At 38.3% G+C, this 26,633-nt stretch overlaps 1 protein-coding gene across 1 annotated transcript in view; it reads right to left on the bottom strand.

Annotated features, from left to right (window-relative positions):
* The window catches only part of FAF1 (Fas associated factor 1), a 428,908-nt gene that overhangs the window by 313,614 nt on the left and 88,661 nt on the right, over window positions 1-26,633 (bottom strand). Inside the window, exons 3-4 of the mRNA XM_047789144.1 lie at window positions 19,556-19,602; window positions 7,938-8,143 (exon numbers count right to left, since the gene is read on the bottom strand). Of these exons, the coding sequence (XP_047645100.1) occupies window positions 7,938-8,143; window positions 19,556-19,602 (253 nt within the window). The remainder of the gene's footprint in view (window positions 1-7,937; window positions 8,144-19,555; window positions 19,603-26,633) is intronic.

Raw genomic sequence — 26,633 nt, 5'->3', positions numbered from 1 at the left:
GAAAGAAAGGGAGGAAAAAGGAAAAAAAAAAGAGGAAGAACTAGGATAGAGGAAACCACAATCAGAGAGCAGTCACTCAAATAAGCCAGCATACAGATTTAATCATGAACATGTTTCAAACAAAATAAAATTAAAAAGCAAAAAAAAGTCATCAAAATCATAAAATGTGGGCAAGGGATGGAAATAAATAGACACTTTTTTTGTTTGTTTGTTTCTCTTCTTAATTTTAATATAGTAATGAAGTGTTTGAACCTACAGGACCATCAGGCTAAAACACACAATTATAGGAAGGGGTTAGCATACTTAAAAAACAGGGCAACCACAAGCCAAAACCAAACATTGCATTCCCAAAAAACAAAAAAAAAACAAAATGAAAAAAAAATTCAAGCAGATAATAACCGGAGACCATCCAACCAAAAAAAGAAAGGAAGAATGGAGAACCACAGAATCAACTGGAACACGAGGTTCAAAATGGCAATAAATAATCATCTATCAATTATCACCTTAAATGTCAATGGACTAAATGCACTGATCAAAAGACACAGAGTGGCTGAAAGGATAAAAAGGCAAAAACCTTCAATCTGCTGCCTACAAGAAACTCACCTTAGGACAAAGGATACATATAGATTGAAAGTGAAGGGATGGGAAAAAATATTTCATGCCAATAGACATGACAGGAAAGCAGGAGTTGCAATACTCATATCAGACAAAAAAGACTTTAAAACAAAAGACATAAAGAAAGACAAAGAAGGACACTATTTAATGGTTAAGGGATCCATCCAAGGAGATGTTACTATCATCAACATATATGCCCCAAATACAGAAGCACCCAGATATATACAACAAATATTAACAGACATAAAGGAGAGAAATTGATGGGAATACAATCATAGTAGGAGACTGTAATACCCAACTCACACCAATGGACAGATTTTCTAGACAGAAAACCAATAAAGCAACAGAGATCCTAAAGGAAACAACAGAAAAGTTAGACTTAATTGATATCTTCAGGACACTACATTCTTCAGAATACACATTCTTCTCAAATGCACATGGAACATTCTCAAGAATCGACCACATATTGGGACACAAAGCTAACCTCAACAAATTTAGGAGCATAGAAATTATCTCAAGTATCTTCTCTGACCACAACGCCATAAAATTAGAAATCAACCATGGGAAAAGAAACGAGAAAAAACCTACTACATGGAGACTAAACAACATGCTACTAAAAAACCAATGGGTCAATGAGGAAATCAAGAAGGAAATTAAAAAATACCTTAAAACAAATGATAATGAAGACACAACCTCTCAAAATCTATGGGATGCTGCAAAAGCAGTGCTCAGAGGGAAATTTATAGCGATACAGGCCTTTCTCAAAAAAGAAGAAAGATCCCAAATTGACAACTTAACCCTCCACCTATACGAATTAGAAGAAGAAGAACAAAGGAGACCTAAAGTCAGCAGAAGGAAGGAAATTATAAAGATCAAAGAAGAAATCAATAAAATAGAGACTCAAAAAACAATAGAGAAAATTAATAAAACCAAGAGCTGGTTCTTTGAAAAGGTAAACAAAATTGACAAACCCCTGGCCAGACTCACTAAAAAGAGGAGAGAAAGAACCTAAATAACCAAAGTTATAAATGAAAAAGGAGAAATCACAACGGATACTGCAGAAATACAAAAAACCATAAGAGAATACTATGGACAACTATATGGCAACAAGTTTGACAATCTGGAAGAAATGGACAATTTTCTAGAATCTTACAGCCTGCCAAAACTGAATCAAGAAGAAACAGACCAACTGAACAGACCAATCACTAGAAATAAAATTGAAGAAGTCATAAAAACACTCCCTACAAATAAAAGTCCAGGACCAGATGGCTTCACAGGTGAATTCTATCAAACATATAAAGAGGAACTGATGCCCATCCTCCTTAAACTCTTTCAAAAGGTCGAAGAAGAAGGAATACTTCCAAAGACATTCTATGATGCCACCATCACCCTCATTCCAAAACCAGACAGAGATACCACCAAAAAAGAAAACTATCGGCCAATATCTTTGATGAATATAGATGCAAAAATTCTCAACAAAATCTTAGCCAACCAAATCCAACAACATACAAGAAAAATCATACACCATGACCAGGTAGGGTTCATCCCAGGTTCACAAGAATGGTTCAACATATGCAAATCAATCAACGTCATACACCACATTAACAAAAGAAAAGTCAAAAATCATATGATCATCTCAATAGACGCAGAAAAGGCATTTGACAAAGTCCAACATCCATTCATGATCAAGACCCTCACCAAAGTGGGTATAGAGGGAACATTCCTGAACATAATCAAAGCCATTTATGATAAACCCACAGCAAATATAATACTCAATGGGGAAAAACTGAAAGCCTTCTCACTCAAATCTGGAACAAGACAGGGATGCCCACTCTCACCACTGCTCTTCAACATAGTTTTGGAAGTCCTAGCCACAGCAATTAGACAAACAAAAGAAATAAAAGGCATCCATATAGGAAGAATAGGATAAAACTGTCACTGTACGCAGACGACATGATACTATACATAGAAAACCCTAAGGACTCAACCCAAAAACTACCTGAACTGATTAATAAATTCAGCAAGGTAGGAGGATATAAGATTAACATTCAGAAGTCAGTCGCATTTCTGTATATCAGCAATGAAATATTAGAAAAGAAATACAAAAACACAATACCTCTTAAAATTACACCTCACAAAATCAAATACCTCGGAATACACCTGACCAAGGAGGTAAAGGACTTATATGCTGAGAACTAGAAAACTTTAATCAAAGAAATCAAAGAAGATGTAAAGAAATGGAAAGATATTCCATGTTCATGGATTGGAAAAATCAACATTGTAAAATGGCCATACTACCCCAAGCAGTCTACAAATTCTGTGCAATCCCTATCAAATTACCCATGACATTTTTCACAGAACTAGAACAAACAATCCAAATATTTATATGGAACCACAAAAGACCCAGAATTGCCAAAGCAATCCTGAGAAACAAAAACCAAGCAGGAGGCATAACTCTCCCAGACTTCAGGCAATACTACAAAGCCACAGTCATCAAAACAGCGAGCTACTGGTATCAAAACAGACAGACAGACCAATGGAACAGAATAGAGAACCCGGAAATAAACCCTGACACCTATGGTCAGTTAATCTTTGACAAGGGAGGCAAGAACATCAAATGGGAAAAAGAAAGTCTATTCAGAAAGCAGTGCTGGGAAACCTGGACAGCTGCATGCAAAGCAATGAAATTAGAACACACCCTCACACCATGCACAAAAATACACTCAAAATGGCTGAAAGACTTAAATATAAGACAGGACACCACCAAACTCCTGGAAGAGAACATAGGCAAAACACTCTCTGACATCAACATCATGAATATTTTCTCAGGTCAGTCTCCCAAAGCAATAGAAATAAGAGCAAAAATAAACCCATGGGACCTCATCAAACTGAAAAGCTTTTGCACAGCAAAGGAAACCCAAAAGAAAACAAAAAGACAACTTATAGAATGGGAGAAAATAGTTTCAAATCATTCAACGGACAAGGGCTTACTTAATCTCTAGAATATATAAGCAATTTATACAACTCAACAGCAAAAAAGCCAATCAAGCAATGGAAAAATGGGCAAAAGACCTGAATAGACTGTTCTCCAAAGAAGATACACAGATGGCCAACAAACACATGAAAAAATGCTCAATATCACTGATCATAAGAGAAATGCAAATCAAAACTACCATGAGATACCACCTCACACCAGTCAGAATGGCCATCATTAAGAAGTCCACAAATAACAAGTGCTGGAGGGGCTGTGGAGAAAAGGGAACCCTCCTGCACTGTTGGTGGGAATGTAAACTCGTACAGCCACTATGGAGAACGGTTTGGAGATACCTTAGAAATCTATCCATAGAACTTCCATATGAAAGTGCCCGCAATCCCACTCTTGGGCATCTATCCGGACAAAACTCTACTTAAAAGAGACACATGCAACCCGCATGTTCATTGCAGCCCTATTCACAATAGCCAGGACATGGAAACAACCCAAATGTCCATCAACAGAGGATTGGATTCGGAAGAAGTGGTATATATACACAATGGAATACTACTCAGCCATAAAAAAGAATGACATAATGCCATTTGCAGCAACGTGGATGGAACTAGAGACTCTCATACTGAGTGAAATGAGCCAGAAAGACAAAGACAAATACCATATGATATCACTTATATCTGGAATCTAATATCCAGCACAAATGAACCTTTCCACAGAAAAGAAAATCATGGACTGGGAAAATAGATGTGTGGCTGCCTGATGGGAGGGGGAGGGAGTGGGAGGGATTGGGAGCTTGGGGTTATTAGACACAACTTAGAATAGATTTACAAGGAGATCCTGCTGAGTAGCATTGAGAACTATGTCTAGATACTCATACTGCAACAGAACAAAGGGTGGGGGAAAAATGTATACATGTAAGGATAACTTGATCCCCATGTTGTACAGTGGGAAAAAAAATTCTCTCTCTTCACAGATAATATGATTTATATATAGAGAACCCTGTAGATTTTACACACACACACCAACACATACACAACCTTTCAAAACTATAAAGGAATTCAGCAAAGTTTCAGGATACAAAAATCAACATATGAAAGTAATTATGTTTCTATATACCAGCAACAAATAATCCAAAAGGAAATGTAAGAAAACAAACCCATCTATAATAGCATCGGAAGAATAAAATACATAGGAATAAACTTAACCAAGGAGGTAAAAGACTTGTGCAATGGAAACTATAAAACACTGCTGAAAGAAACTGAAGATGACACAAATAAATGGAAAGACAACACATGTTCATGGATTGAAAGATTTAATATTGTTAACATGTTCATCCTACCCAAAGTGACATACAGATTTAGTGTGACCCTTATAAAAATCCCAGTAACATTTCTTGTAGAAATAGAAAAAACAATGCTAAAATTCATATGGAAACAGAAAGGACCTTGAATAGCCAAAACGATTTTGAGAAAGAAGAATGAAGCTTATGGTCTCATGATGACTTCAAAACATTTTAAAAGTAGTCAAAACAGTATAATACTGGCATAAAGATGGAAATATAGGACTTCCCCTGTGGCCTACAGCACAACTCCAAGTTGTCTCTGCAAGGGCTCAGGTTCTGGCCCTGGAACTTCCACATGCCGTGAATGCAACCCAACATTTAAAAAAACAAACAGGAAATATATACGAATGGAACAAAACAGAGAGCCCAGAAATAAAGCCATAGGTTAGGTATAGCTCAAATAATCTTTGAAAAGAGTGCCAAATGTACATGATGAGGGGGAAAAAATCTCTTTAACAAATGGTGCAGGAAAAATTGGATATCCATACTCAAAAAAATGATACTAGACCTTTCTTTATCTTATATCATACCCCAAAATTAACTCAAAATGGATTAAAGACTGAAACTATAAAAGTTCTAGAAGAAAACATTTTTGGGAGTACCCATCATTGCTCAGTGGTTAAAGAATCTGACTAGAAGCCATGAGGTTGTGGGTTCGATCCCTGCCCTTGCTAAGTGGATTAAGGATCCGGCGTTGCTGTGAGCTGTGGTGTAGGTCACAGACACGGCTTGGATTCCATGTTGCTGTGGCTTGGCATAGGCCAGCAGCTACAGCTCTGATTAGATCCCTAGCCTGGGAACCTCCATATGCCACAGGAGCGGCCCTAGAAACTAAGGCAAAAAGACCAAAAAAAAAAAAAAGAAACATTTTTAAAAAGCTCCATGGCATTTGTCTTGGAAATGATTTCTTGGACATGACACCAGAAGCACTGCCGACAAATGTAAAAACAGAATAGTGGAACTACATTAAACTAAAAAGCTTCTGTGCAGCAAAGGAAACAATCGACACAGTGAAAAGGCAGCCTACAGAATGGGAGAAAAGATTTGCAAACCTCCTATTTGTGAAGGGGGTTATATTCAAAATAAATAAAGAAATATTGCAATTCAACAGCAAAAAAATAAATAAGCCAATTTAAAAATGGACAAAGGACTGGAATAGACTTTTCTCCAAAGACATACAGGTAGAAGAAAAGATGCTCAACATCACTAATCATCATAAAAGCCAATCAAAACCACCATGAGTTATCACCTCATACATGTTCAGATGGCCATTATAAAAAAACAAAAAAAAAATCAGAAAATAAAAAGCGTTGGCAAGGATGTGGAAAATTTGGCCCCCTTGTGCACTATTACCAGAAATATAAATGGTGCAGCCACTATGAAAAAGAGTATGGAAGTGCCTCAAAAAATTAAAAATAGAACACATGATTCAGCTATCCCACTTCTGAGTATTTATCCAAAAGAACTGAAAAGTTCTTTTATCAAAAGATATTTGCAATCCCATGTTCACTGCAGCATTATTCACAATAGCCAAGAGGTGGAAACAACCTAAACGTCTATTAACAGATGAGTGGATAAAGAAAATATGGTATATACATACAATGGAATATTACTCAGCTGTAAAAAAGGAAGGAAACCCTATACCATAATACGCTATGACATGGATGAAACTTGAGGATATGATACTGAGAGAAGCCAGAAGGACAAGTGCTGCTTGAGTCCACTTACATAAGGTATTTAAAGTACTCAACTCATAGAAGCAGAAAGTAGAATGATGGCTGCCAAGGAGCCGGGAGGAGTGGAAAATGGAGAGTTGCTGTCAGTGGACACAGAATTTCAGTTATGCAAGATGAAAAAGTTCTAGAGATTTGCCAAACAAAAATGTATCTACAGTTAATAAGCCTATACTGTCATATCTCATTCATGTGTTTTTTACTTAAAAAAAAAAAAAAAGGTATGTGGTATATATAGGAGAATATTTGGGGGCATGGGGAGGGGCATGGGGAGAAAAGCTGGACTAGGAGAGGAATCCAGGCAAAAAAAAGAACAAGTACAAAGGCCCTGTGCTAATAACCTATTCAAAGAACTGAAAGAGGCCATTACAACTTAGACATGGTGAGTAAAAGAGAGTGGTAACAGATGAAAACTAGAGTTGCGGCATGGTCTGATAAAGCAGAGACTTACAGGTCATGTTAAAACATTTGAATTTTATCCTAGAAAGAATGGAAAGTTTCTAAATGGTTTTAAATAAGGGAATAACAATCTGATTATTGTTTGGGAACAATCACTCTTTTAACAGCCTTGCTTTTCTCGAATGTACCTCAATTAGTAAAATTAAATAAAACTAGTAAAAGATCTCCCCAAAAAGGAAAAAGGCAACATTTTAGAAATATATCCAGGATATAGATTTAAGGCAAAACTATATTGAAATAGAAACTAACACAACTTTTCGTTCTACAACAAACATGTATCAAATAATCTGAATCAAATGCGTTCAACATAGTTTTTCTCTACAGAATTTTGGTAAAGTCTGTCTGAAAATGGCAAGCATACACTTTGAGTTTCCTTCGAGAGGACAGCAGTGAAACATTTATTCAGCTGGTAGGGAGAAGTGGTGATGGAAACGTGTCTTATTTCTGATTTCTCATTAACCATAGTATGAAAAATGAGAGAGCTTTAGCTACAAAGTCTGTTATCAGCATATTTAATAATTTTGGTATTTTTTTAAGTTACAAGATGTTTGATTTGTATCTGTCCTAAAATAGTACCACATCCCATTCTGCATATGTGAACAAGAAAAAATTATTCTCAAACTTACCTCAATCTCAAAATGGTATTTAAAATTAGAATGCAATAATCTGTACATAAAAATAACACTTCCAATTTGCTTTTCTTCTCTTTTTGTTTGTTACCAGTGAACTTAAATGAAAATAATATAATGTTTACCTAATAAATTGTTTATCTGTGAAGGCCATATGGTAGGAAAAACCTTACCAACAGTACAGCTGTCTTCAAGTACCACATCAACATTTCTGTCTCTGTACTCAACCCTGAAGTCCAGCATCCGAGGTTGTCTTTCTACAATTTGCCTAGACGGCATTACAGGTGGAAATACCGAAGAAGAAGAGGGAGAAGGAGCTGGAGCTGGGTGACTTGCTGGGTCAAATGCAGGTCCTGGTATGGTCTCACCTCCATAGTCACTGAAATATTGACATAAAAGAAGTATTATCATCAACTAAATCACCACAGATTACCACTAGGACCCTCTCTATATTCAGTTTGTGTTGTTTTTCATATCAGATTTACCTACCTGTGCATCAAGGACTAACTTAAGTTCTAATTCTTCCACAAAATCTCTCCCGACAACTGAAAGCAACATTACTCTCCCTCCCATCCTTGCCTTTCTATGTCTGTTAGCAGTTATCAGGACGTCACTTAACTCGATTTTTGCCTTACGTAGTTACAATGTTGGCAAAAACATCATTTTAAACTCTGTGAATTACAAAGTGTCTTCTTAACCCACTCACTGACATTAATTGATTAACTCTACTTTCAACCAAAACTATTTCGAAACTTAACCATCCTTAAACCTCCTCTCTCCCTCTCACTCCTCAATCTTAAAATACATTTTTCTACTTGGCAGAGAAAATAGATGCCACCAAGAAGAAATTCCCTTACCTTTCTGACATCAAATCCACAAATTAACCCACATATGCACTCTCCTTCTCTTATGCAGAGAAGACGTCATGCTACCTACGCAAAATCTAGAATCATCTTCTCATTAGCTTTACATCATGGTTATCCCTTTCCTTTCCAGGATCTTCAACATCTCCTACTCTTCTGGAGTCTTCTCAAAAACATTTAAACATGTCTGAGTCTCTCCCTTCTTAAGAAATAAAAACCAAATTCTGACTCTGTCCACTTAATAGGTACCTCATTTGAAAAATGGGAAAATTAATTACATTTGTAAGGAGTAAATCATATAATGTGTATGCAAAGCTTAACACAATGCCCGTACATACTTAGTAAGATCTCAAACCTCAAACTCAGTATAGTCAGTTTAAACCACTTATGCTTCCCCAAGCCTAATTCTCCCATTTACTCCAATCAGCTACCCAAGCTAGAAACCAGAGTCACAGTAGTGACAACACCGAATCCTTAACCCACTGAATCTACAGGGAACTCCAAAGAAATCACAGTTTATTTTTTGGCCATGCCCGAGGCATGTGGAAGTTCCAGGGCCAGGGACTGATCCTGTACCATAGCAGTAACTACTTCAGATTCTTAACCCACTAGGGTCCCAGGGATCTCGCTCCATCTCTCTGTGTTAACAGCCAGACAGCCTTTCCTTTCTTATCTTAACTTGATTCTTCCCATTTCATGGGGGAACATAAACTATTCCTTCTAAGAAAAAATTTTCCTTCCCATCCCATCCCCAAAGAATATTTCTCTGAGCTAATTATATTTAGCCTTCATATCTCATATTGAATTTCAACCCAGAGCATGCTGTACTATTTAAGACTAGTTCTAACTCCCCACCACTATCAGTAATTACGATGGAACAGTAATGGCTGGTCCATCTGCTGAGCTCAAGATTTTATACATAAAAGGTACACATATATATAACAAGCTAATGAATAGAGGAAAAATTATAAAGAATTTGTTTTTTTTCTGACATAATTTATGAATATATGGGGATATATATAATATATATATACACACACACACACACATATTCACTGGTTTTTTTCCTCCTCAGTAGGAATGCTCCTATTAAATATCATTATTGTATAATTTCCTCCACCACCAGAACAACAAGCTCAGTTTTAAAATATATTTCTTCTCATCCTGAATTTAAGGAAAAAATAATGAGTTGGGGGCCTGAATAGAAACATCAACAATGACCAAAAACATGCCAAGTTATGCATTGTTTATAAAATTAAGAAACAGAAAATATTTACACTTAATTCATACATTTGCTTTGATCATTAGCAAATTATAGATTACATAATTGATTTAGTTCTGATAAGTTTTTTAAAAACTAGAGTAAGAAATACATTTAGGATAGGAGAGGAGAGGGGAGGAGAAGGGAGGGGAGGGGAGAGAATAGAATAGAATAGAATAGAATAGAATAGAATAGAATAGAATAGAATAGAATAGAATAGAATAGAAAGAATAGAAATTATCAGTATGTTTCACTTGAAAGGATAGGACCAAACATTGTTTCATAAAACTTCTGATTCTGGAATATATGTGTACTATGTGTGTTTGGGATCCCAAGTATTTCTCATTGTAGGTCATCATCAAAAAGTCTGAAAGTGACTTGCTTAGATCTCACCAGAGTTCACTCTAGTAATCACTGATCCAAAGACAAAAACCTATCCTTTCTCCCATTTGTTAAATTCAAGGACTGTAATGTGAGAAGGAAGATATAAGAAAACAGAACATGTTTAAAGCAGGAAGAATGTCACTGCTGGAATCCAAAGTGAGCTTCTAAGAATTCATAAACAAAATCTGGGCAATGATACTTCACATATCTCAATTTTGACACTTCTCAGAACCTAAGGAAAACAGCTAAAGTTAATAGTTAGGTCACTGACTTACAGTTTTCTTAACTCCAAATGCACCCTTGTGTAATTTATTCTGTAATGCAAGGGCTACGGTTCTGAAAATTTTTCTTTTTCCTTTGGCATATTGGTTTCCTGATAGGATCTGTCAAGTAGAGGATACTAGGCAGAGATTAGTAGTTAGGAGGGAGAAAAAACTTCCTTCTTTCTCTTTGCACAGATTTCCATCAGCATCACACTGTACTTTCAGTCTCCCGCTTTTCTCAGCACTCTTATAACCAACTTCTTGACATTGTCTCTGAGATACCGGTAGCAGCTAAACAGTACACATTCCACAGAGGTCTGATCCTCAGCTCCAAAGAGCTCCTCTTGAACCTTTGCATGGTAACTTCCTGAAGCAGTTATTGTGTCGAGGTTACTTCAGTTTTACTTTTTCGCTCTTTAATTCTTCCACAACTGTGTGTCTACATTAAATTCCCTCTGTTAAAATACCCTAGTGTGGTTTAATTTTCTTGATAATGGAGGTGTCCCAGGAAACACAGGATTCAGGAATTGGCTTGATTACGGCCTTAGCCTTCAATGTACTGCCAATGGAAAATGGGTTACTATGATCCAAGACATGCACTGGCAGAATGATTAATTATCGCTATTGAAATACGTACCTCAGGTAACCACTGATTATCTGACTGGCCATGATGGTGGTAATATAATGACAACAACGACTAAGAGCAGGCTGCTGGTGACTCTAAAGGAGAGCTTACAGAAGAAAATGACACACTTGGGGTTTTTAACTTCCGATTCAATTAATGGTAATAAAGTCAGAGTTCCTTAAGCGGCACTTTAAAAAATAGTTTCTTAATTTTTTTTTCTTTTTTGTCTTTTTAGGGCCATACCCGTGGCATGTGGAGGTTCCCAGGCTAGGGGTCTAATTGGAGCTGTAGCTGCCAGCCTACGCCACAGCTGCAGCAAAGCTGCGTCTGCAACCTACACCTCAGCTCATGGCAATGCTGGATCCTTAACTCACTGAGCAAGGCCAGGGATCGAACCTGCAACTTCACGGCTCCTAGTCGGATTTGTTTCTGCCACAACAGGAACTCCAAATTCTTAATTCTTATAACCAAGGTATCATCCTCCTAAGAATCAGACTCAAAATTTAATTTTGCAGCTTGCTTACTTATAGTAAAAGTTGAATATACATACTTTCTAAGTCTCTGTTATGAAAGTTAAGGGCCAGTTTTGGAAGGAGTGAGACCTTAAGATGTAGAAGGGGGATACCTGAGTAAGTTCAGATGAAGGCTAGAATATTGACCTCCTGGAGTTTCTCTGAGCCTCTTTTGAAAGCAAAAACAGCTTCTCCTCCCATGATTTAAGGTTAGCCTCCTCTTGCTTAAAAACTATTAATACTCTTACCTGAGACAGTTGCCTTAAAAGGGGATGCCTATTCTCAAAACCTACCTCCACCATTCCCTACTGCTCTAAAGTCAGATGTAGGAAAGCTCCAAGAAAACAAGCACAAGTCTTAACTGAGAGAAGAGAGTTTATATCCAAAAGTAATTATAAGATTTTGATAAATTATATCAGCAAAAACCTAGGGAATAGTTGTGAAAATGCATCGGAAATGAGTTTGACCAAAAAAGTTTGGATAGGGCCAAATATAATATATTTGCTTAAGCAGCTCTAAGTACCTCTAAGTTTCCTTGTTGACTGAATGAAACTTAAGTCCCAAAGGAATCTACATTTAATGGAGATGAAATGCTCAAACTTCCCTGACAAAATATAGAAGAAATCCAGATGCTCAGGAAAATACAAACGCTAGAGTGGATTTATCATGTACAACCTGAATATATACACATTCTCTCACTATATCATCCATGAGGTCCCAAAGAACTCTGCACTATAGCATTAAAAAAATATGTCAGAATAAGGGAATCTACATTCTTGAAAAACTCTGTAGTGGCTGTTTTCTGTTGGTTGGAAATGACACAGGGAGATGATACCTCTGAAAAAAAGACTCCCTAATAGGCATGATGAGACCCAAAGTGCAGAGGTCAAACTGCAGAGTTTAGTAAGAAAAAGGGGGGAGCAATGATGTTGCTGGACAGAATAGACAAAATGTGGCAATCAGAAGACTTTAATATGCAGAGATCTTTAGTATTGTTTAATTGAACATAATACTTCTAAGAACAAACTTAAAAGGCAGTTGAAAAATATTACTTGATCTCTAAACAGCAGAAACCTAGATCTGACAGCCTATATCCTAACTTCCATAACTATAATGGAGAGTCACAGTCACTCCATTTCCAAATATGAGTTGATTCACAGATAAAAAGTGCAACAGAGCCACACATAAGTATGGTAAATTTTCCTCTAAGCCTTCTCCTAAGAGATCTGTAGCCATTTACTAGGGGTTTATAAACTGATAAAAGGAAAATATCCAGGTCTTTAGGGAATTACTAAATGCTTTATATTCTTGGGGATGTAAAAGTGGAAGATGATGATGGTAAAGGAAGTTTTGGCCTAAATCCACTCACAGCTTCATTGAACCTGTTCAACCTACCCTGCACTTTTTTCCCCAGATCCCAATAGGTATCTCATATTGACTTCCTGACCCAAGGAACTAGGATTATTATGTAAGAAGAGAACTAATCTTGCACACACTTTTTTTTCCCTGTATTAATTTGCAATCACCATGACAAACATTTCACTTCCTCTCAGTAAGGTAAACAATATACCTTCACTGTCTTTTCCTCAAGATTATGCCAACTCTCTTGCTCTTTGTCATAATAATCTATCCTGGACAGATTTTTTTTTTCTTTTTATGGACGCACCTGTGGCATATGGAAGTTCCCATGCTAGGGGTAGAATTGAGCTGTAGTTGAGGCCCATGCCACAGACAAGGCAACGCCAGATCCAAGGTGTAGCCCGCAGCAACATCAGATTCTTAACCCACTGAGCGAAACCAGGGATCAAACCCACATCCTTACAGACACTACATCAGGATTTTAACCCACTGAGCCACAATAGGGAGTCCTAGCCTGGACAGATCTTGTTCACCCAGGTATTCCACAAAACAACATTATACTGATGACAATATAGATTGGTCTTGAAGAGCAAAAGTAGCAAGTACTTGGATTCTTTGGTAAGATATGTACATGCTATTGATTAGGAGATACAGACCACAAAAAAGCAGAGGCCTTCTCCTTGGTGAAGTTTCTGGGGGCCAGGGAAAAGAAGCATATCACGGCAAAAGGCTGCTTGTTGAATCTTGTACTACCCATCAATGCATAAGCGCTAAGTTAACTGAGAAGAAAAAACTTGGACGGGAAAGGAAAAAAAGGTTATGCATAATATGCTGATACCAACCAAAAATAGCCTGCTGAAACATTACAACTCCAATCAAAGATATCCCTGAAAGATAGTGAAAGAAATAGTTATCCCCAGTGGGAGAGAACTTAAGGTTGTACCACAGGTTGATCACTTAATCTAGAAGGAGAAATAGCCTGAGATACAAATCTACATTGAATCATGGGCAATAGTTAATGGGTGGCCAGCTGATCAGGACATGGAAAGAATAAAAAGAAAACTGGCTGACATGGAAGTCTGGGGAAGAGAAATGGAACATTTAGAATGGACACAAAATGTGAATATATGTTACAGTGTGAAGGTTGTCTATAGCTATTTGCTTAAAAAAAAGTCTCTCAATATGGATAAAATGACATTGTTCTGTTGATGTCAGTCAGCTTTCTCCCCTTGCCACTCCAGGACTGCTCAGTGTATTAATGCACAAGGTGGCCATGACAATAGGGATGGAGGTTAGGCATAGGCACAACAACATCAACTTGCCCTCACCAAATCTGAACATGGCTAGGCAGACTACTGAGTGCCTAAATTGAAACAACAGAGACCAATACGGAGTCCCTAATATGGTACCATTTCTCAGGAATGTGGTATTAGATCATTTCTATCACGGAGGAGGGAAGCATTCTGTTCTCACATAAAAACATACTTTTCTGGATATGAAATTGACTTCCCTGACAGCAGTGTTTCTGCCAGCATCACCTTATTGATCTATGGTTTCCCACACAACACTGGTTCTAACCAAGAAATTCATTTCACAGCAAAAGAAGTACAGCACTGGTATCATTCATGTATACTGTTATCCAGAAGCAGCCAGCTTCATGGAATAGTGGAACGGTGTACATAGGCAAGGCGTAGATGCAGAGAAAATATCCTCAAAGACTGGGCTCCTACTTAAAGGATATGATATATGCTTTATATCAATGACCAAAACACAATGATATTTCTCATACTGTCAGAAAAAAATGGATATGGGAATTAACTGGTGGCTGTGCTTGCACTTAACATGCCTAATAACTTACCAAAGTTTTGCTTCCTACAACTTTGGGTTCTGGTGGTTCACAGATCATAGGATATAAAGTTTTCACAGTACTTCCACTGTATTAGAATTTAAGAATGCCACTTGGCCATTCTGTACTCTTCACATTATTCAATCAACTAGCAAAGGAGGGGGTACTAGCTGGTCCTTATTACCAAGGGAAAAAATGAGGTTGCTGCTACGCAATGGGCATGTCCAAAATTAAGTTAATGGGAGAACCATCCTACACTGTTGGGGGGAATGTAAACTGGTATAGCCACTATGGAGAACACTATGGAGGCTGAGGCTCCTTTAAAAACTAAAAATAGTCACCATATGATCCTGCAACCCCACCCTTGGACACATATCTGGAGAAAACTATAATTCAAAAAGATATGTATGCCCCAGTGTTTACTGCAGCACTATTTAGAATAGCCAAGACATGGAAGCAATCTAAATGGCCATCAACAGATCAATGAATAAAGATATGGGGGGAGGGCGGGGGGGGGGGAGATGGAATATTCACCATGAAAAAGAATGAAATCATGCCATTTGCGATAACATGGATGAATCTAGAGATTATCATACCAAGTGAAGTAAGCCATACAGAAAAAGATATATATCCTATGATATTGCTTAAATGTGGAATCTTAAAATATATATACACCACATACAAATGAACTTACTAATTACAAAACAGAACCACAGGAAGCTCCCATTGTGGCACAGCAGAAACTAATCTAACTAGTATCCATGAGGATGCAGGTTTGATCCCTGGCCTCACTCACTGGGTTAAGGATCCAGCATCGCCATGAGCTGTGGCAAAGACTGCAGATATGGTTTGAATCCTGCATTTCTGTGGCTGTGGAGTAGGCTGAAAGCTGCAGTTCCAATTCGATCCCTAGTCTGGGAACTTCCATATGCTACAGATGCGGCCCTAAAAAACTAAAAAAAAAAAAAAAAAAAAAAAAAAAGAAAGAAAGAAAAGGCAAGAGATCCAAAGATATAGAAAGCAAACTTATGGTTACCAAAGGGGGGTGGGGAGGGATAAATTAGGAGGAAGGGATTAACATATACATACTACTAAATATAAAATAGATAATTAACAAAGACCAACTACAGGAGTTCCCAACATGGCTCAGTGGTTAACAAATCCGACTAGGAACCATGAGGTTGCAGGTTCAATCCCTGGCCTTGCTAAGTGGACAAAGGATCTGGCGTTGCCATGAGCTGTGGTGTAGGTTGCAGACACGGCTCAGATCCCGCGTTGCTTTGGCTCTGGTGCGGGCCGGTAGCTACAGCTCTGATTCGACCCCTAGCCTGGGAACCTCCATATGCCGAGGGAGAAGTCCAAGAAATGGCAAAAATGCAAGGGAAAAAAAAAAGGCCAACTACAAAGCACAGGGAATTATACTCAACATTTTGTAATAATCTCTAAGGGGAAAGAATCTAAAAAAGATGTGTGTGTGTGTATACACACATATATATAAAATATTTGTGTGTATATAACTGAATCACTGTGAAATATACACCTGAAAATAACACACCAATGTAAATCAATTATACCCCAATTTTTTTTTTTAAAGTTACTGGGAAACTACAACCAATTTTTTAAAGAAAGGTCCACTGAGGATTCTGACTCTTCAAGAATGAATGTTTGAGATGTCCCACCAAGTAAAAAGCCTTGACTATGTGAGGCACTTGCAGAAAGAATATAGAATAAACAGTGAAAAAAGAAACTAGTAAATACCAACCATGGGTTTATGACCAGTAACAGAAACATGAACACCAGCAACACATGTATATACACACAAAACTCTCCTCTTACAGTCTGCACACCGCTCCTATCAACATCACTCCAGCAGTGACGGCACAATAACAGTGGCACTGACTTTGCTTCAGCATCAACCACACATTAGAGTTAGCTTCTAGCTTCTTTCAATACTTCAAAACAAGACCCTGCATCCTGTCAGAGGTACAAGTACTAGGTGAGCAAGATTTCTTATACGTCTGGGGCCAAGCTGGTAGTGCTCCTCTGCTGAGCTTCAAAGTTCTGCTAACTTCAACCCCTCTCAAGCTCTTTCCTTTTTTTCTCCAATACTAAGAAAGACCCTACGTCCTTCAGTGGTCATTAGGAGGCCCTTCTGGGCAGGCCTGTCCTAGAGCAGACTTCCTAGAGTGGGTGCCATGGACCTGCCCCATAGAGTACCAGCTATAGCCACCCTTTTCAGAGGGTGCCACAGCTTTAAGTCTGCTCTCAGACGTTAACTCTGCTGTGGTGTAGGCCAGTGGCCACAGCTCCGATTCGACCCCTAGCCTGGGAACCTCCATATGCCGTGGGAGCGGCTCAAGAAAAGGCAAAAAGACAAAAAAAAAAAAAAAGAACAGAGTCTGGGTTCTTCTCCCTTCAAAAATAATTATAAAATACTAAAAAAAAAAAAACTTTGGTAGCTCTTTTCTCTGTTAAGGTGTAAATGACAAAGTAAGAGCTGTTTTTAGATTACATTCAACTAACTACAAAAATCAAACACACAAAATGAATATCCTTCAAACTGCCTACATATAACATTCCAAGCACCGTGTCTTCCACTTTCGGTGTGAAATACATGAGAAAGTACAAAGAGCCCTCTTTCATTTCTTCTGGTAAGTAGACACACAAGAGTCATCTTCAGCAATGTCAAACCCACCGTGATTTCAAAACTAAAGAACATAGTTATGAAGGAAAATAGTTGAAAATTATTACGTTCTTCTGTGGACATACAATTCATTCCTTTAACAAGCAAACAAAACAAAAAAACACTCTGATGAAAGTCAAACTCCAAGTATTACAGTAACCTTATTAGGAATCAATTCAGTTCTGAATCTCTAGCTATATAAATATATTAAGCAAAAAAGTATCTCCTGTGACAGGAGAGGTGGGAATGTTTCCAAGGAAGAGGGAATTTCTACAGTTCACCCATAGCAAATACTATTAATTGTAAGATATATCCAATATGTACTCAGAACCTAGCAGCTGAATCCACAAGGGTTTTAGCAAGCAAAAATTCTGGCACAAAAAAATGGAATAACATTTACTCAAGAATAAAACTGGAGCTACATTTAGTAGTCTAAAACTTTCTAAACCATGAAAAGAATTCATCTTAAAGGAAGTTCCTCTAATCACTTGTTTTGCTTTCTAGACAAGGGTTTCAAATAGAACTGAATGCTTCTGAACCAACCAACCAAACAACAATAAAACAAATAAAACATAAATTTAGTACAGACTCTGGAAATCAGCAAAATGTACTCTGAATGGAAGGAACTCTGATTTTTCAAAAGGAGGATGGTGGGGAGGAGTGGCGGGAGAACAGGTCTGTTGGTTACTGCTTTCACCTAAAAAAACAGTAATCACTAAGGGTGGTACAGGACCAAACAGAATTTTTCTTCTTTCCTAAATATACACAGTGTCCTATAAAGTACAGCACATTTCACAGTTCATGGTGAATTTTTGAATGTTTCTGCAACAGCAGTTTTCTTCCTCTCCAGAACAATCTCATTCCTAGACTGCTGTTTCTGTTTGCCTCATCTGCACTTAGCAGATCATGCTTCAGTGACTTAGAAATACCAGCCACCAGGGGAGTTCCCATTGTGGCACAGTGGTTAACGAATCCAACTAGGAACCATGAGGTTGCGGGTTCGATCCCTGCCCTTGCTCAGTGGGTTAACGATCTGGCGTTGCCATGAGCTGTGGTGTAAGCCGCAGACGCGGCTCGGGTCCTGTGTTGCTGTGGCTCTGGCGTAGGCCGGTGGCTACAGCTCCGATTCGACCCCTAGCCTGGGAACCTCCATATGCCCAAGAAATAGCAACAACAACAACAACAATAAAAAAATACCAGCCACCAAAATTCATGCCAAAGTTTGAACTGAAGTTGGGGGGGGGGCGGTAATCAAGTAATTAAACTACACTTGGAAGGGCGAATGGTTTTACCTCCTATGACTTTATAGCTTTATAGTGTGCTCACTTAATGCAGAACCAGAGTCTTCAATTTTAAGAAGAGTTAAAAATTTTTAATTTAAGGAATTATTTTGTAACTGCTATAGTTTTCTTGGCATAATTTTCCAATTTTACCTTCTGGCAATCACGCAAAACCACGAAGACTATTCTACATGTTAACATTGGATACTTCAGGTAAAACAGCTCAGTGCTCTGGGAAGTTTTATTATTAAGGTCTTACTCAAACCACTGCAAGTTACCATATATTTAATTTAGAAACCAAAGGGAGGGGGGAAAAAGAATTAGTAAGGTTGGAGATAAAGCCTGTATAGTTAAATGATAACCATGCTCTGGAGTTACTAAGCCATGCCTCATTTTCTCACTACTAACAGTTTAAAGGATTCAGTTCCTTCCACCTTATGAATTAGAAGATAACTTTGAAAAGTTTTCTTAAAAATAAAATAAAATCACCTTTAAAAATGGTATCACCTAATCTAAAATAATATTATACAGTTATAAGTTGGAGACTTTAGGAAATATAACTAATAAAAATGTCTGAAAGAAGAATAATTGTATTAATGAACTTATACATCACAAATCAAATGCACTTTCAAAAAGTGAAACCAAAAAAATTAACAACTATCTCTTGTTTGCTTTGCTAAATTCTCATCCTATCATTAAGCACTTGATAACATACCTTTGTAGAATGCCATTTTCCTGGGGTATCACACCATTGATAGCTGCCTGAAAACAAACAAACAAAAACAGAAAACATCATTTTAAAGAAACAGAAAAATGCTCAGAGGTGGGGTAGGACAGGGTGGAAAACACTGTAAAGGAAAATAAGTATAGTATAAAAATGTAAACAAAATACTAAGTGTTTCCTTAGTGATAAAAAATTCTCTATTAAATGTTTCTCTTGCAGTTCCAGTCGTGGCGCACTGGTTAACGAATCTGACTAGGAACCATGAGGTTGTGGGTTCGATCCCTGGCCTCGTTCAGTGGGTTAACAATCTGGCGTTGCCGTGAGCTGTGGTGTAGGTTGCAGACGCGGCTAGGATCCCATGTTGCTGTGGCTCTGGCGTAGGCCGGCGGCTACAGCTCCGATTGGACCCCTAGCCTGGGAACCTCCACATGCCGCAGGAGCGGCCCAAGAAATGGCAAAAAGACAAAAAAAAAAGTTTCTCTTCTCTATAATAAAATTGTATTTTACAGAATTTTTTAAAATGCACTTAGCATATAATATCCCCAAATCTTGAGTCATAAAAAGCTTAATTCCACAGTCCTCATTAAAGCAAAACACCCACACAACCAGTGTTTACAGATGTTAGAACAAGTAAATTCAATACCTTAAAGTAATCTTTTAACATTACTTCCTTCCTCAGATTGAGAAGCAAGACATAAAATCGCAAGTGAAAAATGACAAGAATTTTAAAATTAGCTCAGGAATTAAATTCATTCTTTTGTGTTATAATCATTATCCTTAAAAAAAAGAACACTTAAAAGGAAAAAACGGGAGTTCCCGTCGTGGCGCAGTGGTTAACAAATCCGACTAGGAACCATGAGGTTGCGGGTTCAGTCCCTGCCCTTGCTCAGTGGGTTGACGATCCGGCATTGCCGTGAGCTGTGGTGTAGGTTGCAGACACGGCTCGGATCTGGCGTTGCTGTGGCTCTGGCTTAAACTGGTGGCTACAACTCTGATTAGACCCCTAGCCTGGGAACCTCCATATGCCACGGGAGCGGCCCAAGAAATGGCAAAAAGACCAAAAAAAAAAAAGGAAAAAAACGTAAGGTCAAAAATTCTTTGATTAAAAAGAACACCATAATTCTATCAGGTTACAAAAGAAGTAACACTGAGGAAGTCTGCTCACACAAAACATACCTGAAATTTGTCTCTAAGCTAACAAGACACATTACTTAGAACGTAGCACAAATGTGACATAATATAGACATTTTTGAAGGCTACTAAGCAAACAAGCTGTTACATCCTGGATTATGGACAGGTTGATCACTGCTGGGCAATAAAGAAGATTCTCTGGAGGAAAAAAAGTGACTCTTTCAACTTTGCCTTTGTATCAGAACAACTTCCCTCCTCTTTCCCATCCACATCAAAATGGGAGGAGGAAAAAAGCCAACACTTCGATATCTTATCAGCTGCCTGGAAATCAACTGCAAAAAGGAGCTTGTGTATTTTGCGAAACATTAACTTACATATTTGCTAGAGATAGATCAAGTTTACAAAGTTATACTGTCAAAAGGAAACAAAGTAGAGTGTAAGACACTTGCTACAAATTTTCCAAGTTGTAATGCTCCACTGGTAAAAAAATCAAAGAAATCTACAGATTTTTTTTTTCTTTTCTTTTCTTTTAGGGCTGCACCTGTGGCATATGGAGGTTCCCAGGCTAGAGTTCCAATAGGAGCCATAGCTGCCAGCCTACATCACAGCCACAGCAACACCAGATCTGAGCTGCATCTGCAATCTACACCACAGCTCACGGCAACGCCAGATTCTTAACCCGCCGAGCAAGGCCAGGGATTGAACCCACAACCTCATGGCTCCTAGTCAGAGTCGTTTCCTCTGTGCCACGATAAGAACTCCAAAATCTACATATTAATATAGACAGTGGGTACCACAGAACCCTGACAACTCTGGAGACTCATAAATCCTCTGGGACAAGCAAATGCTAAAATCAGTTTTCAAAGCCACAAATTCAATAGAAGCATCTCTGTCTGGTGCCAGGTCAATTATCCCCTTTCTGTTGACAGCAATGGTTCTACATACAAATATCTCCTTTGTTAAAAAATAGAAAATGATAAGAGAATGATCTATGATGTTGGAAAGAACAAAATACAGAATTTGGAAAGATTTTCTTCAAATTTTCACTGGGAATGGAAAGAACACTAAGTATTTATAAAATCCAAAGTTTAAATCCAGATTCTCCCATTTATTACCTTGATGGCCTTAGAATATATTCTATACTCACTGAACATCCTTGAGACTCAGTTTCCTCATCTGTATGATGAGTGAATACTATGTCTTCAGGTAAAATGCACTTTTTGTTCATTAAAGGCATCAAGTTCTTTTATGTCTCAGAGCCTTTTAAGATATTATTACATCTACTTGGAATGCCCTTTTCCCCATTCTTTGTCTGGATGAATCTTAATCATTATAATTCATCTTTTTGTTAGATATACTTTTTTCAAAAATTCTTATCTGGGAGTTTCCATTGTGGCGCAGCAGAAACAAATACGATTAGGAACCACAAGGTTGCAGGTTTGATCCCTGGCCTCATCCAGTGGGTTAAGGATCCAGCGTTGCCGTGAGCTGTGGAGTAGGTTGCAGACACAGCTCAGATCTGTGTTGCTGTGGTTGTGGTGTAGGCCAGCAGCTGTAGCTCTGATTAGACCCCTAGCCTGGGAACCTACATATGCCATGAGTGCAGCCTGAAAAAGACAAAAGACAAAAAAAAAAATTCTTTTCTGATCACCCTTCCTTTTCTCCCCTGTATCCTTACTCTCATATAGAACCTCATACTCTTCTTTCATAGCAATTGAGAATTTTTTTTTCTTTTTAGGGCCAAAGCTGCGGCGTATAGAAGTTCCCAAACTAGGGGTAGAATGGGAGCTGCAGCTGCAGGCCTACACCACAGCCACGGCAATGTGGGCTCTGAGCCTCATCTGCAACCTATAATGCAGCTTGCAGCAATGCTGGATACTTATTAACCCACTGAGTGAGGCCAGGGATCGAACCTGCATTCTCACAAATATTATGTCGAGGTCTTAACCCACTGAGCCTCAATTGGAGCTCTGCAGCTGATATTTATTTTATTATTTGTTTTGTGTCTGTCTTTCTCACTAGACCATAGGCTCCATGATGAAAGAAATATCAATTTTGTTCACCACTTTATCCTTGTTGCCTACCACAATGCAAGCACTAAAAAGGCACACAATAATTTTTTGTTATATGAATGATGCTAGAGAAGCACAAAGAGAAGCCACACAGTCAAGACATGGGGATAGCTCATAGAAATCTTTCATCTTTTTGGATAACATAATGTCTCGACTTAGACTGAAGGATAAGTTCAAAGTGGCAAGATGGGGGAGGGGAAATACTCTGCAGAAGGTACCATAATACACCTCCGCTTTCAACTTTTCCTCTTTCAAATAATGCATTTGTTTTTGGATAGAATGTTAGTCCCTGACCTCAACCTTATGTATGCAATAAACTTTGTACATAAATAAGATGTAATCCAGAATGAAGGTACAATAAAAGTATTATCTGCCAAACAAATACAGAACGAGGAGAGAGCTTTGGGGATGTCTGGTATCTGATCCAGGGCTCAGGAGAGCGCAGATAGACAGAGGTTTTTGTTTGTTTGTTTGTTTTTGGGGGTTTTTTTTGGGTTTTTTGCCATTTCTTGGGCCGCTCCCGCAGCACATGGAGGCTCCCAGGCTAGGGGTCGAATCAGAGCAGCAGCCACTGGCCTACGCCAGAGCCACAGCAACACAGGATCCGAGCGGCGTCTGCAACCTACACCACAGCTCACGGCAACACCGGATCCCCAACCCGCTGAGCAAGGGCAGGGATCGAACCCACAACCTCATGGTTCCAAGTCGGATTCGTGAAGCACTGAGCCACGACGGGAACTCCAGATAGAGCTTTTTAACTGTGAGGATGAAGGCAAGCTTCAGAAAAAGGGTGGCAGTCGATATGGACACTGAACAATGGGTAGATGTAGAAGAAAGGAAAATTTCAGATGAATTCAATTTTAAATAATATTAACTTTGAGTAACAGTAGGATATTATTTGTTGACTTAACAAATATGTACTACAGTTGACCCTTGAACTACACAAGTTTGAACTGCATGGGTCCACTAATATGTGGGGGTTTGTTTCCTAATAAACACATACTACAATATTACACAATCCACAGTTAGCTAAATCCGCAGATGCAGAACCACTATGAGACCTGCAGTCCTGGAACCAACCCCTCATAGATGCTGGGGAACAACTATAATTTCCTACTATGTACCAATCTCTGTGCTAGGCAATGGAGATATACTAGCATAACATGGCATGCCTTCTAGCATGCAAAGAAAAATCTATTCAACAATTAATTTCACTATGAGAAGTTCACATAATATTCAAATTGAGACAAAAAGTTATTTTAAAAAATGGGAGTTCCCATCGTGGCTCAGCGGTTAGTGAACCCAACTGGCATCCGAGAGGATGCAGGTTCAATACCTGGCCCCGCTCAGTGGGTTAGAGATCCGGCATCGCCATGAGCTGTGGTATAGGTCCCAGACGTTGCTTGGATCCCGAGATGCCATGGTTCTGGTGTAGGCTGGTGGCCACAGGTGCAATTGGACCCCTAGCCTGGGAACCTCCACATACTGTGGGTATGGCCCTAAAAGACAAAAAAAAAAAAAACACTTATTTTAAAAAATTAGATCTAAGTTAAACACCCATTTAAAGGCAAACAAAAGAAGCCCTAGGAATATTTTAATTCCCTCCCTCTCTTTCTTCTTTGGTGAAGAGAAGTGAGACAAAGATAGACTCTTGGGGAATTCATATGTGTAAGAAAAAGAGAAGAAAAGGCTAAAAACAAAGCAATAAAAACAGAAGAAAAAGACCAGGACTATGTCATGGAGGGGGCAATGAAGGTACTATAAGAAGGGAGTAGACAAAAAATAAAAAGTGTGAAAACACTCTAATATAATGAGGCCTGAGAAGAGACTGCTAAATATATCTGAAAGCCATTTTAGTAAGAACTGCATAATAAAAGCCAAAAAAAAAATACATGGGAAATAAGAAAGTAAATATAACTGATTCTTTAAATGGCGCGAAAAGTATAGATAGAAACTATAAGATAAATGAAAGAGTTCCTACTGCAGCTCAGAAATAATGAATGGGACTAGTATCCATGAGGATACGGGTTCAATACTTGGCTTCTCTCAGTGGGTTAAGCATCCAGCATTGCTGCCAGCTGTGGCTTACGTCACAGACGTTTGGATCTAGAGTCGCTGCGGCTGTGGCATGAGCTGGCAGTTGCAGCTCTAGCTCAACCCTTAGCCCAGGAACTCCATATGCCACACAAGAGGCCCTAAAAAGCAAAATTAAATTAAAAAAAGAAGAAGAAGAGGAGGAAGAAGAAGACAAAGAAGAATGGCTATGATAAGGTTTTGTTTGCTTTTTTTTTTAATAGTGATTTCTTGAGTTCAAATAGAACTGATTGGAAAGGGAAAGAATGAAAGACTCAAGAAATAAAGGGTAAAATTAAAAGTTTGTTTCAACAAACTCACCAAATGCCTATTAACTGCCAAGCACTATGTTAGACTTCGGGGATGCATCGTACCTGACCCAGGGCTCAGGAGAACACAGATAGAGGCAGTTGTCTTTAGAAAAGAGATTAAGATTTAGAAAAACCTAGGCTATAGACTAGAAATCATACTGAATACATAAGAGTCACACATCATTTGCTAAATGCTAATACCCCATTGCTAATTTTTTTTTTTTTTTGCTAGAAAGATATTATATTTCTCATTCTATAACCAGGAAAATAGTAATAGAGACTAACTACATATTTGGTCAAAGAAACAGGATAAAGACAATAGTTTTAGGAGTTCCCGTCGTGGCTCAGTGGTTAATGAATCCAACCAGCAACCATGAGGTTGAGGGTTCGATCCCTGGCCTTGCTCACTGGGTTAAGGATCTGGCATTGCCATGAGCTGTGGTGTAGGTCACAGACGTGGCTCAGATCCAGCGTTGCTGTGGCTGTGATGTAGGCCAGCAGCTACAGCTCCTGATTGGACCCATAGCCTGGGAATCTCCATATGCCACGGGTGCGACCCTAGAAAACACAAAAAGACCAAAAAAAAAAAAAGACAATAGTTTTATTTCTGAGACTGACTCAAATGTACTACATTCAAATGTACTACATATTCTTCAGACTGCAAAATATTTTAGGAACAGCATCATGCCTTGACCTAGCTCACAGTAGTCTGAAAATATATTTTGGTATAACTATTAACGCTTTCATCCTTAATTATGAAATGTTGAGGATCTATGTTTTTAATTGGTTCACTTAATACAATCAGAATCTAGCCTCTATGTTCTATGTAAAAACAACACCCTCTGAAATGTCATTTCTCAGAGCCCCCTGGAAGACATGCGAGGTATGTTTATACTGGAAGCCAAGGTCAGAGGTAGCCATAGAAGGTGAAAATAGTCTTATCTTCAGCCTTAACAGAAGGAGAAAATGATGACACACAGGGCGGGCTTTAGACCTTTAGGGAAAGGGAAATGGCAAAAATTCCTCTGGATATCCTTACAACGTCAGATATGAAAGATAAATGAGCAACTAGCAAATTGGATTATAAAACTACAGCATCTAATACAAATCATTCCTTACGCACATAGCAAATCTTGGCTTTGGTCTTCTTATACTTTTTAAACAAATAACCCCTAGAGAAAATGCAAATGAGGCTTCTTGAGAGGGGAGGGAGATGAAACAGGGATGTGCAGGCAGCATCCAAAAACCTCAATGATAACTTCTGAGTAAAGGAGTTACAGTAACAATAAAGGTAGTTAACATTATATAGTTCTTCTAGGTGCTATGCATTCTCTAGGTGCTTTACTTACATTAAATCATTTAAGTCTCATATTAGCCCCTCATTTTAGAGATAAGGACACCAAGAAGACATAGACAAAAGATAAAAGAAAGAAGGATTTCAAAATTTTAAATTTTAAATTTTGCTCTTTGAAAGACAGCCTT

The sequence above is a fragment of the Phacochoerus africanus genome, chromosome 8 (assembly GCF_016906955.1).
Source record: "Phacochoerus africanus isolate WHEZ1 chromosome 8, ROS_Pafr_v1, whole genome shotgun sequence".
Classification (NCBI taxonomy): domain Eukaryota; kingdom Metazoa; phylum Chordata; class Mammalia; order Artiodactyla; family Suidae; genus Phacochoerus; species Phacochoerus africanus.
The sequence above is the reverse complement of the archived record's forward strand: the minus strand, read 5'-3'. Positions and strand labels throughout refer to the sequence as shown.